This window comes from Rhyacophila brunnea, unplaced genomic scaffold (assembly GCF_057557595.1).
Source record: "Rhyacophila brunnea isolate RB1 unplaced genomic scaffold, BYU_Rbru_1.0 scaffold_19, whole genome shotgun sequence".
Classification (NCBI taxonomy): Eukaryota; Metazoa; Arthropoda; class Insecta; order Trichoptera; family Rhyacophilidae; genus Rhyacophila; species Rhyacophila brunnea.
Genome location: NW_028232848.1, coordinates 10879226 through 10895237, shown reverse-complemented (window position 1 = coordinate 10895237; position 16012 = coordinate 10879226). Strand labels below are relative to the sequence as shown.

The 16012-nt window shown below is 34.5% G+C and overlaps 1 protein-coding gene across 1 annotated transcript; it reads left to right on the top strand.

The window, feature by feature from the left end:
• The first annotated feature begins 442 nt into the window (after positions 1-442).
• On the top strand, positions 443-15453 carry LOC147072749 (arrestin domain-containing protein 17). Its single transcript, XM_085946221.1, has 7 exons — positions 443-671; positions 1604-1759; positions 2944-3155; positions 5297-5479; positions 6997-7185; positions 10289-10571; positions 12825-15453. Exons 1-7 carry the CDS (start codon positions 557-559, stop codon positions 12962-12964), a joined length of 1278 nt encoding a protein of 425 aa, XP_085802347.1. The 5' UTR covers positions 443-556; the 3' UTR covers positions 12965-15453.
• Positions 15454-16012: the final 559 nt, after the last annotated feature.

Genomic DNA, 16012 nt, shown 5'->3' with positions numbered 1-16012 from the left:
TTACTTTTTAATAATTCACGAACTAGAGAGCAATATTTATTTTTTCACGTCGAGACAGATAGATTTTCTCGTGGATTTCACGAACCGGACAAGCGCCCTGGCTCATTTCGAGCCCTGACGCATTCAATTCGGTTGCGATCATCGCACAAGTAAAACCACCGCTTTAATAATTAATTGTAGGTACCTTCACATTATGTACAAACGGTAATTTATACATTTTCTGCTATACCTACATCCGATTAAGTAAAACGTTTTTGTAGATTTTGCGCTAATTGCTTGCGGTAAGAATATTGAAATTCCATTTGGCATTCGCTTCATGTTGGGTTTTACTAAAAATAAATAAACATCAACTTAGCTAAATTTAGCATGCCATCAAATACCGATGGTTTGTAAAACAGGCGGGCCTTGTAGCTTGTAGCCGGCATTCTGACGCGACGTAAATAGTCACACACTGTGAATTCGTGAGTACGTGCTCTTCCTTCGCGTGTCAGTGCAAAAGTGCCACACTTTAGTTGAATTGATTTTACAATCCGTACAGTGACAATACCTGGTAAAGATGGGAATAAAAGATTGCCAAATCCTCCTCGACAATCAGTGGAATACGTATTACCCAGGTCAAACTATAAATGGGCGTGTGGAGTATACTTTGACAGAGCCGAAAAAAGTTAGCGGTAAATAGAATCCCTTTATTACTAATCAATATTCGTGACATGGCTATTTTAAGAAAAATTTCATATCTGTTCAAGTTATCTGCGTGTTTTCTCAATCACAGTTTCCATTGTCATCCCAAATTACTCTGAAGGTTCCTAAAACCAGACAACAAGAACTTTCGTGTGCGAACTTTTAAAACTGTGTAGGTGTGTCAAATTGACACGACTAAAGTATAATATTATAATATTGTGTTATTACCTTTTTTATGATTAAGTCATAAGAAAAATAATCAACGGTTAAATACAAATGTAAATACTGTTGCCTCCTGATATTATCAATATTATCGATGACATCATTATTTGACATGACAGCTGCGATGTGCTTCGTGAATCGTGACGTGTGGATAGGGTTGCCAGCTGTCCCGACTCACGGTTTGGTTTGGCCGGGATTATCCCAGGCGAGGATTTATCAGCCTCCTACTACTTTACTGTTTCTAATTTTATGGATAGTTTTATTTTTCCATGTCGTTTTTGTGATTGTGTACTTTTGAGACCAAAAAACAAACCTAGGTAGGTTTTCGTTACTGTAACCCAAAAATACATAAGTACGTAGGTTGTGCTGTAGATTCTAGTTTGGTTTTGGTCTTAAAAGACCTCAACCGCAAAAACAATATGTAATAGTTACTATATCTTTACCTTCATTTTCTGTAAATAATCTATAAATACCTACTTACCTAAATTTGTCGCCGTGACATGCATGTCGCCTACTGTCACGCTGCGCGACGACAAATTTACTCTATGGTTTCGTCATTTTTCAGAATATTTTGTTGGAGTTGCCGCCGTGACAAGTACGTCACTGAGAAGTCTTCTATATGCGACTACAGCGACTTCCGGTTATCGATGAGATCTTGTTGTCAGACAGTAATATGTTATATAGTTTAATGTACTTTCAGGAATCTCCATACAGTTCAAAGGCGGAGCAGAGACAACATGGCAAAACAATGCGATGACCACGGGCTCAGATGGAAAGTCAAGACAAAACACGGTAACATATTCGGGGAAAGAAGAATACTTTAGCATCACTTACTACCTGATTGGCAGTAAAAGCGGTAAACATCGTTTTATTTACATTTTCTTCAGAAAAAATATAATTTTGAGAAACTTCAGAAACATACATATTATTAGAAATAATTTTAGATAAAAAGTTAAACCGAGTGGGACTCGATCTCACGTCTTTCACTTTCCGTGTGAGTGCTTTCGCCTTTAAGGTGACGCATCAGTGAAACGGCAAATAATTTTCAACTGTAGGCGCGACGAAATTTTGGACTCGCTCGCATTCAGTGAGAGAACGTCGAGCTAGAGACACGTCACTTTGCTTCGTGATGACGACGGGCCAATTAATTCTAAAATCGTGTAAAGATGACTAAAAACGTTACCCATTTACTTTAAAAAGAAAACATGTCAATGAATATATTATTATTGTTACTAATAGAACAATAAACAGAACATAAAATGGACGTATGTTGGATTTATATGACAAATAATATTTCGTTTGACAGGCGTCATTTGCACCCGCGACCCGCAATCCGCGCATCGCCTAGCAACGATCTTTTTAGACCTTGCCTCAACTGATGTACGGCCTTAAGCTATCAATCCATCTATGATTCCCACTGTCTTTCCCACTTTTTTTTATCGATTTTTATCTAATTCGTATGTTTCTGAGGTTCTTCAAAATTATGTTTTTTCTATAAATCAAATTATACAGAGACATACAAATAAAAATGTCAATCTTCCTTTTTTACAGCTAGTGCGATAGTGATGATAACACACATAACTTTCCACTCGCTCAGTAGCCAACTAGCTAGAGAGTTGAAACCATGTGTTGTTTCTTTAATTTGCTCGTACTTGCAACTAGTTCACTAGCAACTATGTTAACACATGGCTAGTTTACTAGCTAACAAGCCCACACGCCAGCGTGTAACGAGTGAAATAGCCCGGCTTTCAATTTTTCTCATAGATTGTTTACAATCTGCTTGTTAGCTAATTAGATGATTACACTTGGCGATTTTACTAGCAGATAGTAAATTCACCGGCTAGTAGCTTGCAAACTCGCTCAATGTCATCGAGCCTTTAGTTGAATGACCCCTCGTCACTGGTGTGCACACACACACATCCACCCTCATTAGAAAGTCGTAAAGTTCGAAAGTCGTGATACTACAAGTAGTGTCGTATCTAGTCTTGTGGATCTGTTGTATGATTATTAAAATTGATTTATGTTTATTATATTTTTCAGGAAATGAAATAGAAATCCCGGCACAAAAAAATATCTACCCGTTTACATGCGCTCTCCCGCCAACTCTGCCGTCATCTTTTGAAGGAGAATTCGGCTTTGTCCGTTACACCATCAAGATTACTTTGGACAGGCCGTGGAAGTTCGATCTAGACTTGAAGATGGCATTCACCGTTGTCTCACATCTGGACTTAAACATGAACCCTGGTTATAGAGTAAGAATATCAAATTTTCTTTTCAAAATATTATACAGTCATTGTCTAGTTCCAACATTTTCTATACCCTACAGAACGGGAAATGTTTAATTCATACTCACACTCTCGACAAAAAAAATGTTAATAACTTTCGTAATTTGGTCATCACTTATAATATAATATATAATATCGTCAATGTCGAAGCCAATTGTCGTAATTAGGGAATCCAATCCCGAGCCAAAATTCTGATCCCGGGATTACAATTCGACAATCCCGGGATTGGCATTTTTTTCCATTGTTAATATAAAATTTTTATGTTTACAAAAAACATTGATAAAATCGGTCAAAAATAAATCTAGTATAATTTATACTATTTAAGACATTTATTGTTAATATTGCATACATTCAATCTTGGAAATACATAAGTTTAATGGAGTAAATAATATTGTAATATAAATAATAATGTGAACTTAATATGAGATTGCTGTTTCTGATAGAAAAGATTTAATGAATGGGTTAGCGAGATTTAAAATAGCAAAGCCAATCATGGTGTACTTATGGCCTTTCCGCTTCATAAATCTAATTAGTCAGCCAAATATGAAACTGACTGTATGAGATCATGTAATTACTTTTTTAATAGTGCGAAGCATTGTTTTTTTCCAATCTTTCTCATTTTATTAATTTATGTGAAAAAATAAAATCGAATAAAATCGGCAACTTACACATGCGTATAAATCAAACTTCATTCAAACTCAGTTTATTTCTAATGTTTTGTTCTAATTTGTTATTAAAATTATTTTTTCTGTTATATTTTCGTTTTTATTTTATTTTCCATAAAAATTGATATAATAATCAATCCCGAAAGTTATGGGATTATGTTTATCGATCTTGGGATTCATAGGTATTGAAAATAGCTCGGGATCCCTGAATTGGAATCACTAGTCGTAACCCTCAAACATCAAATTGTTCAGAAAGTGAAAAAACTGTAGGCATTGTATTTATTGTAATATTAATCAAAATTATCAATCATATTTGATTGAAAATGGACTTCAAAGCTCTGTTAAAATTGTCTCAATGATAGTATGAGTAGATATTTAACGATTAATGTTTTTCATAAAAAAAATGAGGGTTAAGCGCAAATTATATTATGGTGCATGTCGCTGACTATCACGTGACGTCACAGTAAGCTGCCGCTACGGGAAAAAAGTGTGTAATGTCGTTGTTCTTGGTGTTTAAAATGTTATCAGACTGATGCTGCCATCCCATAGCACATTTTGAACCTTTAAACTAACATTGCCAGTTTGCAAAATCTGCCGAAATCACCAGAACAATGAGGTCACCTCACGTTGAACTGCACTGCATCGACACCTGCATGACTCAATGAATGTTTTGATCATCTTCCACATGCCTACACTTTTTGACTCTCATGTCAAAATCACGTTTTTTTATTTTTATCGGGTGGCACTATGTATTTTCTATAAGATAGTTGTATATTAACTATGGTCTGCAGGTTGGGTTCTGTTCAAAATATTATCTATAGATGTCATGTCGCAAGTAATTTTAATATACGCACACGTGGAAACTGTTAAAAATAATTGAAATTAGTATGAATAAGTAATAATAATTCGAATTACTAATACATTATTGTTGGCACTTTTCATCAGTGTCATTCTTCAGTGAATTTACAGAGATGGTGATCGTTAAAAATATTCTCCAAAATGACGAGACTAAATTTGTCGCCGCGATAGCGTGACAGTAGGCGACATGCACCTCAATTTGATCATAACTGCATGCTACTTGGCTTGGCAAATGTCGGAAAAACTACCGAAACGAATTTTAAAAGTGATGTGTATCATTGTGTAATATTATTTGATTTTGCTCAATTCAAATTGAAGTAAGTTCGGGACTCCAAAAATGGAAGTGAAAATGCTAAAAAATAAACAAACTGGCGTTTAAATAAGAAATTGGTGTGTTTTCCAAAATATTTTAGGATAATTATATATTAGGTATGTAGATAACATCTAAAAAAAACCAATATAGAAATCATGGAATTTAGGGATCAACTGATCCATGGATTCGGGGATTGCAAACCCAAATGATATTGGTCCAAATATAAGTAATTTAAGATAAACAGTAAACAAAATGAATGTATCTGTTTTTAGACACCAATCAACATGCATATGGAGAAGACGTTCTGCTGCTGTTGGTGCAAGTCGGGGCCTCTGGTGATAGACGTGGGTATGCCTGTGTCTGCCTACTGCTCTGGACAGACTATTCCATTCGACGTCAGCTGTGAAAACGGCAGCAATGTGGGAATCACAGATATTAAAATCTACTTCAAAAAGGTAAGAATATTCAGTATCTACTCTACATGTTTTGTATGCTGTGGCATCGACAATTATTACTGTCACGAAGACCTTCCAATCCTGGAGAGCTTAGAGCAGTGATGATGAAGATAAATTATAATCCGCCTTATGCAATGAACGCTCTTGATTCTATTGAGGATTTTCACTCGCCCAGTTTCGATAATTTTACTTTTTGATGAAGCTGTTCAGCTGAAAATATACCTCATCGCTAAATGAGATTTTACATAATTATTTGTCACCTCAGGAAAAAAATTTTTAAATAATACGACACCAGGCGGGGGACTCCACCCAACATACATTGAATTCGTGTCAATGTGCTTTGTCAATTGAGCCACCAGCTTCTTACTTAATTACGATGAAATTAGCTAGTATTCATTCATCTGAAGCACTTTACAAATTGTGTTAATTTCAACAAAGTATTAATAATAGGTACTCACTTTCATCCCTAGCCGATGTCAGGATCTCTTCAAGTACTTAGTTTCATTGAAAAAAATGGTTTAATGAACACTATTTTATTGGCGAATATGGGTTATAATGGGAATAATAATATTTAGTTATTTCAGTACGGTGTTGAACTGTACACTGCACCATATTAACAAATGGCAAATACAGACGAATATACTTAAGAGCATACATAAGTGAAACGGCAAATAATTTTCAACAATAGGTGGGACGAAATTTCGCATTAGTCGCCAATCGCCAAGCAGCATTCAAGGTGGGAGCACGTCGATTTTTTTTGTGATGGCGTCGTGAGAATATATTCTTATATCGTGTAAAGATGACTAAAAAACATTATGCATATAACAATAAACATAACACTAAATGGACGCATGTTGAATTTTTATGACAAATTATGTTCCGTTCGGGAGGTGTCATTAGCACAATCCGCGTGTCGCATAGTTACAATTTTTTAGACCATGCCTCAGCTGAGGTATAGCCTTAACTGTCATAAAATGATGGTAATATTTTTTAATACATAACCTCTAACATAACGTCAAAAATACCTTTCTTTCTTCTACTTATTGAAAAATGCATACATAAAAAAATGGCTACTTAAGTTTTTTTTTTGTTTTTACTAATTAATGTAAGTTGTAGACCATGTCTGATCCTAATAAGATCATATTGTATTGTATTAACAGATTTTGTTTTTACGAGAAATGGATGTCAGCCACTTGCTCAACCTATTAGGTCCATACTCACAAATAAATAAATACACAAATTGAAAAACAATGTGTACTTGCCAGACCCAGGACTCGAACCTGAGACCTACGACGCTTAAGCCGCGCAGCCATCATCACTGAATTCACTGGTAACTTATTTTCACATGAAGTAAGACTTAATCACTGACAAAACGGTCACCCCTTCAGATATATGGCCGGAACCTGGCTGTCATAAATGCCATTCTTTCTCTGCTCAACCATCGTCTTATGCACTGCACTTTTCATCAAAATCAGCTTCAAAGCATCACATTTATACATGTATTGGTATTTTTACAGATAGTCAAATTTAGGTGCCAGACTCCCCAATCAGCCACAAAAGAACAAACAATTGACATTGCTCAAATATCCCTCGGACCAACCTTGGGCAACTCTTCCAAGAATTGGCGAGAGGCTATGGAGATTCCTCCGCTGCCGCCTTCCAACCTCGTCAACTGCAGCCTCATCGATCTGGATTATCAAATTGTGGTGAGTTCATATTTTGTTTTGAAAAACTTTTTTTTACTTAAATTTACTGCTTCAATATCAGTAATGCCACTCGACATGACGTGAATAAATAACCTGGTCCATATGGTCATATCATTCATCTGAGTTGATCTGGAGATTCAATCGTGAACTGAAACTATTCCTATCCTTGAATATCTTGTGATGATTATTTCAACCGATTCAACCTTTATGTATATTCAATATATTTTTTCTGTTATTGCAATTTTTATGAACAGTTTACAAAAACATTCGAATTGAACATGGAAAATCATGGGTTTAATTCTCAACGAATTAAATTTTACGTGTTGATTTCATTTCTCTTAGATCGTTATCTCCTAATAATTTCCGTGTCCGGAAAATTGTACGAAGGTATGCAGTTTGCCGTAACACAGTTTTCTTCGTGACATGTTCTATCGGAAATAGATGGCCCTATACAATATTTAAATCAATTTCTCACCTAAATAAACCACTTCAAAATACGTTATAAAAATGATATAGGTAATAAATGGGTAGATAAGTAAATTGTGTGGTTTTTGTGGGATTTTAATGTGGTGGTTGCTCGTTGCCTTCCACATCACAATATTGAAGTCGTTCATAATATATTCATTATCGCCTTCAAGTGTCTGCTCTAAGGCTGTTCCAATCCCCTTGATCACCACCCTTAGTCAGTACTGAAGAAATTGCTACCTTCCTCCAGTGGACCCCTCTTAGTCTGGCTCCTCATCATAGACCTGTCTGGCTTGGGAGACCCTTCCGATAGTTAGACTACCGCCAGCATAGTCTTACGAATCCTCGGAACGCGCAAGCCTCCTCATCACGACATGGTGGAGATCCATTCGAGGATGTGGTCACGATCCTCAGTCATGAGTGTACGACCAAGAAGAGAAATAAATTAAAAATGCAATCATAATATTGTATAAACTGTGATTTATATAAAATTCTGGTAGGTTCTCGTATCAAGTGGTACCTATCAAATATCTGATCATAATGACAGCGTTATTACCAAACCTTTGATGCCAATCAGTATCATAATATTATTCTTATTGAATCTAATAAAACTGGATATAATAATGTCTGCAATGATCCACAAACAACGGGTTTTTTTTATCGCTATGGTATGCGTGAATTTCTTTCCGGTAAGATAGCTCACGGTAAACTGTGCTACGGAAAAATATAATACATACAATCTACATGTAAACAATAATGTCTTTGTTGTCTTAACAGATTTTTGGGTTATCACTACGTGTTCTAATTCCTCCTTTGCTCAATGTTTCAGGCTCCTTACAAAGGCCATTCTGAAGAGAAATCTGTTTAAATGTACTGTTAGGTTAGGTTAGGTTAAGACAATACTTCAGTGAAACGGCAAATAATTTTCAACTATAAACACGATGAAATTTTGGACTCGCTGGCAATCAGAGAGCGAACGTCGAGGTGTGAATACGTCAATTTGTTTCGTGATGGCGACAGGGGTATTAATTCTTAAATCGTGTAAAGATGACTAAAAACGTTACCCATTTACTTGAAAAAGAAAACATGCTAATGAATATATTATTATTGTTGGATTTATATGACAAATTATATTTCATTCGGCATACGTCATTTGCACCCGCGACCCGCAATCCGCGCATTGCCTAGCCACGATCTTTTTAAAAATGCCTCAACTGAGGTATAGCATTAATAAAACTTAGGTTAAAAAAAATAAAGGAACTAATGCAGTTCAAAGTGTGTTGAAAGGAGGTCTGTTTAGGGATTGCAATACCGGTATAAAAAAAAGCAGAAAATACCGATGTATTCAGTATTGAAAGTTGAAACAAAATGTATTAATTACCATAAAAGGTTAAACAGGATTTTTTTGTCGGCTTATGCAATGTCTGGTTTACTTTCGTTGCCCTTCAATGTCCCTGGAGAACAGCAATGACACATGCCGATATTTGCGAAATACATTTGCATTATAGGTAGTTACTTCAGCCCTAGTGGCGAATATTTCATGATGCATGTGTAATTTTTCGACGCTTATCTACTAAACAGTAGTTTATACAATAAAGGTTTACATATATGTACTTACCTATTTAGATATGTTTGCTATAAAATATTAATATTTTAACCTTTTTACTGCCGGTAGGTGTATGTATGTCGGTACCTTGCATGTCGCGAATTTTATTGCAAAAATTTAAATTAAAATCAATTAACGTTTTCAAGTAGTAAAAACGATTTCTATTTTAATTCTGAGTATGTGACGATATTCCCAATATATGTCGTGTGTTCAACAATTTGTATGTTTAAAATAATTTATTTACGTCAGTAAAATCCCGTTTAAAGCGGGACGTCCGAAGATGTCATTTTTGTATGAGCGGCGTTCCGTTCACGGAAAAGTTCGCCTCTTAAGACGTCATTGGCGGCCATCCGGTTAAAGAGATTTATATACAGAACTCTCTCAGTAATCCGCCACCCCAAAAACCAGACAAGTGTCCAATTAGTGAAGGGGGGGATTATAGTGCATACATACAAAATATGGTAAAAATTAAAACAGGTAAGTATTTCGTAAAAATAGTTTTTTTTTGAGAAATTTGTACTAGCAAATTACGGTTTTATTTATAATCAAAATCAAGTATTTACTAAATTATACATATTTATAAACTAAGTTTATTAACTAAATATTAAACAGTAAATCACTTGACACAACCAGTTGTTGTTCAGTGAGGCAGATATTCTTGAATGGCTAATTATAGAGCTTGATTTTGTGCTTTCAACTAGTAAAAATAAAAGCGGATTATAGTAGTTGCGGATAATCGAACGGCGGATTACTGAGAGTGTAGGGTAGATACTTCTATTTTTTTCCATATATTTTACGAATACCGGTATTCAATTGGAAATCCCAAAATACCAGTATTGGTATTGCAATCCCTAGGTCTGTTTAGCTGAGAGCAAGCATTGTTCAGTGTAAAAAAGATAAATCAAAAAATACCAGTGAAATATTTCACAGATGGACAGGACTGTAAAATTCATACCACGAGTTGGATAACCCTGTAAATTATAATATATTATTGTATTTTGCTACATTACATTTATTATTCCACGATGACAGGTAATCTGTGAAGTTTCCGGTGCACACATGAATCTTCAAAAAGAGAACACTATATTCCTGGGGACAGTCCCTTTGGTGGGATTCGAACCTCCACCACCGACCGATGGCAATCAAGTGAACGCACCCGTCGAAACGCCCCCCAGTGAAGACTACGGCAAATACCCCAGTCTAAACCCGGTGCAAGATCAACCCATGTCATATCCTAATGCCCCTGGTCAAGAAACGTCTCATGTTGCCCCACCGCCAGCATATCCCGGAGGCGACAGCTTATACCCTTCAATCGGTAATTATAATTGACATTTTTTCCTCTACGTTTTGACAACCTTGAGCAAAACAATACGTTTGGTAAACGATCCGAGTTATACACAAATATACGATAGTAACGAATTTTATTAGCCCATTTGCTACCACGGCAATTTGAAAGGTACGTACTGTCGTAAAATACCACAGTTTTATACTGTTCTTTGGAGTTTTGTAAAAATAATAATATCTTTCTTAACACATTGATCGCCAACTAGTTTTACATAAAATAGTTAAAAAATGATTATTTGTTTCTAAGGTATTATTTGATAGGTTATGAAAGAATATAATGTTTTTTTTCCTTTTGATGATTTTTTTACGTAAATATTGGTTTTTATGATGTGCCGGTCACATGTGTCCGTCGCGGCGCCAACAAGTTAATTTATTATATTGCGCCGGGCCGGCCATTTCGCCGGTAACCTGTCCATATGAGAGAGAGCATGGTGCCATTTTGAGGTCGAATTATATTTAGATTTAGATAGTATAATAAACAGAAAAGGCACAAATACGGAATAAAAGTTTTCAAACTGGGTAGTATAATACCTGGTTACACATAAACTGGAAATATACGTATACATACATTATAATCATTTTTATAATTCTATATTTTTATTATTTACATAATTTTTATAACTTACATTTTTATAATCTATTAAATTTTTATTTTTATATCAATAAAAACACATTTACAATTTAAAAGGAGAACTTTTTTTTTCATTATGTACATTCTTTACATTAGTGAGTCTATATTTTGTGACTGGGAAGACATATTTTCAGGCCAAGTGGCAGTAATATACAGAAGGGCCATGCCGGCCACCGTGTATCGAAAAATTCACTGCGCGCGTGCCCGCCGGTGCTGTAGAACAACTCTAAGGTTGTCTTCTTTGCCGGTCACCGGTGACCCCCATGGCCCTCTTAACGTAATTTATTAATAGTATTAAGAATATTTTATATATAGAATAATTAATAATATTAAGAATATTTTTTATTTTGGAGAAAAATCACCATTGTCTTTCGAATCGTAATATCGCGAATATAAAATTTTTAGTATTTCAGAATAAAAAAATATCAGTTTTATTAGCGTACTATCCATGTCATGATCAATAATAATTGAGAATGCATCAAACAATGCCCCGTATTCTACTCATAACTTATACTATGACTCAAGTATTAGAATAATGAAAACAATAGGAACTTGTTTCATGGCATCATTAAAAAAGGTCCATTAGAAAGAGTATATATCGCCTCATGGTATTTTTAGCAAAGTACGCAAAACCGATATATCGGATGTGTGGTATTCTAAGGGAGAAGTGTAAAAGTAAGTATGCCTGACATTTTTTACCACAGTTGATGCATCCAATTTACCGAATATCGATTATAACTTGACATTTATTTGTTTTTTATTTTGACTGTTATGATCCGACATAAATAGTGCACACTAAACTTTATCAATCGAAAGTATTTGTTTTCATTGAGTTTGTTTGTTAGTTTTTCAAATTCAGGTAGGGCTAATCCGAGCCATAGTAGATAGTAGTCAAAAAATATTCGTTTATCTATAAAATATCTAAGATTATGCAATTAAACCACATATAATTTTAGTTATTTTATAGATAGAAGAATATTTTTTATCGATTATGGTTTGGCATAGACAGGACTTTTTTAAATTTAAAAAAACTAACCAACACCATCTTTAATATGAATTTTTAATTCAACGAAAACAAATAAGTATGACTGAAAAGGTGTGCACTATTTTAGTCAAATCGCCCATAGTATACCTAAACTATTATGGTTTATTTTAGACAGCGTTTAATTAAATTTTAAAAACCAAACAGCACAATCCACAAATTATGTTCTTAGTTCAATGAAAACAAAAAAGTATGACTGACAAAGCTTAGTGTGCACTATTTATGTTGAATCTTAACAGCCTACCTCCACCCCTCACCTCTGCCAAATAGTGATTATCTAATATACCTAGGTAATATGGGTTTTTCCAAACTCTCCAAATTTCTTATATTGCATTTACCATTGGTGAGTGCGCATAGTGCCTGAAGATGCCGTCAGGCGAAACCTGGGTCATAAAAAATTATTCAAATAGAACAGTACAAAACTTAAATCAATTAGTGTTTAATATGAAGAGTTGATTACTTAGTGTGATGTCTGATAATTGTGTATAATATTATGTATGTATTTTCAAAATAGGAAAATAGTTTTTATTTCTCATTGTTTTCATTTTTAGCCCCTCCGACGTTCCGGGAAGGTCAATTTGCAGCGAAGACCATCCACGATAATGATGACCACCAAAACATGGCAGTCCACGGAAGATCCGACTTTGCTCCACGTTACCCTACTTATGGAACCACCGCACCACGGCAATAAACATTTTTAAAAATACATTCACTCATTCAATTCGTTAATCTAAATTGATAATTCATAACATGATCCAAGATGGCACCATTTTCACAGGTGACTTCGGCAGTCACCACTAGAGCAGTGTTTCCCAATTAAATTTAGTCATGGAACCATTTTATATTATGCACAACAAAAGACGAAATAAATAATGGAATAATGCAGATTTTTTAAATATATACATACAACACAAATAATATTGAAATCATGTATAAAGAAACAAATATAGTACAGGTTTATATAAGTGTGTATACAACTGCGTAACCACGTTGCGACTACTACATGTGCTGATACTGTGTACTAATGGGTTTCATCACAGTCGTTTGGACGTAATTTCCAAGTATTTAGTTAGATGCATGCTGTCACAGAATTGATACGTAAAATAGGAATTCAGGCCTATTCTAAGATATCACTTAATATCATAAAAGAGCTAATTGTGATAAATATATCACATTTATCCCTTTACGTATTCTGGCGGTTAATCAGTAAAAAAGTTAACTGTCTGAACTATCTAAAGGTTATATCTTTTAACAGCCCGTCTCTTGGCCGTGCTAACTTTGAGAATTAGACATCAATTTTACATATTGATAATTGAGATGCAAGACCGACTGTTTCGCAATGACATGACAATAAAATTGGAGGTTATATTGATATGTCTGACGTGTCAATACAAAAATTTTGTGTTCGGGTCATTACCGACCGGATGGCGCTGGTTCGACTTTATCCGCTTGGGTTCGGCAGCACAATCATATCCGAATTTGACCGACATGTCTACCAACCTAAATTTTCACCATATTACGAATTAGAGATAGCCGCCTATAACCGTTTAGTGTATAGAATACCTTCCGTGATAATTTGGAACAATGATAATAACGAAAACGTGCTAAGATGATAAGAATAGACCTACAAAGCCAGTCTCCATAAACCAAGACTTTAAAGGCAGTTTTGGTTTATGACTTAGTGATGGTCAGCCCATTAAACGCCACAAATACAATGACCCCTGAATGTCTTCAAATATTACTGATATTCAATGCACATTTCATTCACGTCTTAAATGCATAATATGATACAGATGGAAATATTGAAGATAACAATAGGTGTGCTTAATTTTATCCCATATTTTTCTACACTCAACCCGCTAAAATATTTTAAGCTTTCAATGTGTAAATTATTGGTTTTCTATTTTTTGTTGAACTTCGTGGAACCGCATTTGGGAAACGTTGCACTATGGTATGAAACCGCTGGATCCCCGCATTATTATTTGATCCCAATCTTATTATCTATTATATCTGAAGTTGAATGCTATTATACTGTACTAAAAAAGATATGAGGAAGCCAAAGATATTTTCTAATTCAGAATCAGCTGTTTAATTGAAGCCATGTTGGATTTAAATTTATTTCATCATCGTCTGGTTTCTTTATAAAACGTTAACAATATCTTCTCTAAATTGTCTCTAGTTTATTACGACAGCAAAATGTTATTGTTAATTGTTATGGACTGAGAAAGTACAATGGTGGTATAGTAGAACCTCGATACAACAGGCAAAATAACTGGTCAATTGTAAGTACTGTTAAAAAATCCTGTTAATATTATGCATGCTTAAATCCAAGTGTCACCGCTTGTAAACAATGTTCTACGCATTATAATCATATCATACCTCGCACTCGAATTCGAGTCATAATGTCGTCCTGCTCGTAGACAGAACGTCACTGACGTTTGCAACGCTGGCCACTAATACACACAGCTGCATAGCAGTTTAATTTGTTTACTTGAAGCGAATGGATGCATTTATTACTCAATTCAATAAGTTTACAATGGTTAGAAGTAGATGAAGGAGACCCTGGGTATCACATCATGGCTGAATGTGAAATAGCAGATTTAGGTATGATTTTGGAAATTAAGGATGGAAGTGAAGATAGCGAGGAGGAAGAAACAACACGCCCAAACTGAACATTGACATCATTTCACAACGGGTGTGTCTGGATATTTATCATCCGAAGACGAATAAACAGGATTTTGTTTGTATTTTTATACAATGGACTGCATTAGTCGTTATATCGAGGTTCTACTGGACTTCATTGAATTAACCTAAATATTACATTGTATTATTAATTCTTGTGCTATAATAATATTGCCAAAAAATTAAATTGAAAAATTCTTTTGTCAAAGTTGTTTCAACTAGTCACTTCTAGTCTGGTTGAAATGTTTTAAAAATATATTAATTGTATTCATTTTCTATTAATTTTTTTATCTCAGACTCAAGCACAAATTTTTCCAGCAGAGAGTGTAGCTTCGTGAGATAAAAAATGTACATCATATTTTACTTTCATGTAATTTTATAATATATTTTATGTAGATTTTGTTACTCTTTATATTATTTTAAAGCATATAAAAATTAAGTGTATTTTAAAATCTCTATACATAGCATAATTATGTTTAATTAAATTTAATTGTCATATATCTTGTTTCATATTTTATTACTGATTTTATATTGAAAGTAACCATGGCCCCCACATCCTGAAAGGTACCCCACCCCAGGCTAGAATCTTGGGCGGGTCCCCCTACTTACCACTAAAAGCCAATGTGACGCTACACAAGCATTTTCCACATGGTGTTCGAGGTAAAATTATGGGTATTAAGTTTAACTTTAGCGATTTTTTGTATTTTTGAAAACAACTAGACACATGAATTATGGAGTTGTCGAGTATCGACACACAATAATCAAAAATTGTATTGCTTAATCGCATATTTTAGAATGTTATTTTCTTGAATAGCAGGCGTTTTTTTTACTATTAGAGCAAATTTTTAATCTGCGTTTATCTCACTTAACTGATCGACGCTTCTAAGCCTGCCCCCCCCCAGGCCAGAGCTTTGTTACCTCCTCCTCTTGTGGGGGCCATGAATGTAACCATATCCCATTAATAATTTAATTACTATTTATTATTACACATTTACTGCTGACCAGATAATTACAATTAATTACCACATTTAAATATCATGTTAATTATATCTAATGG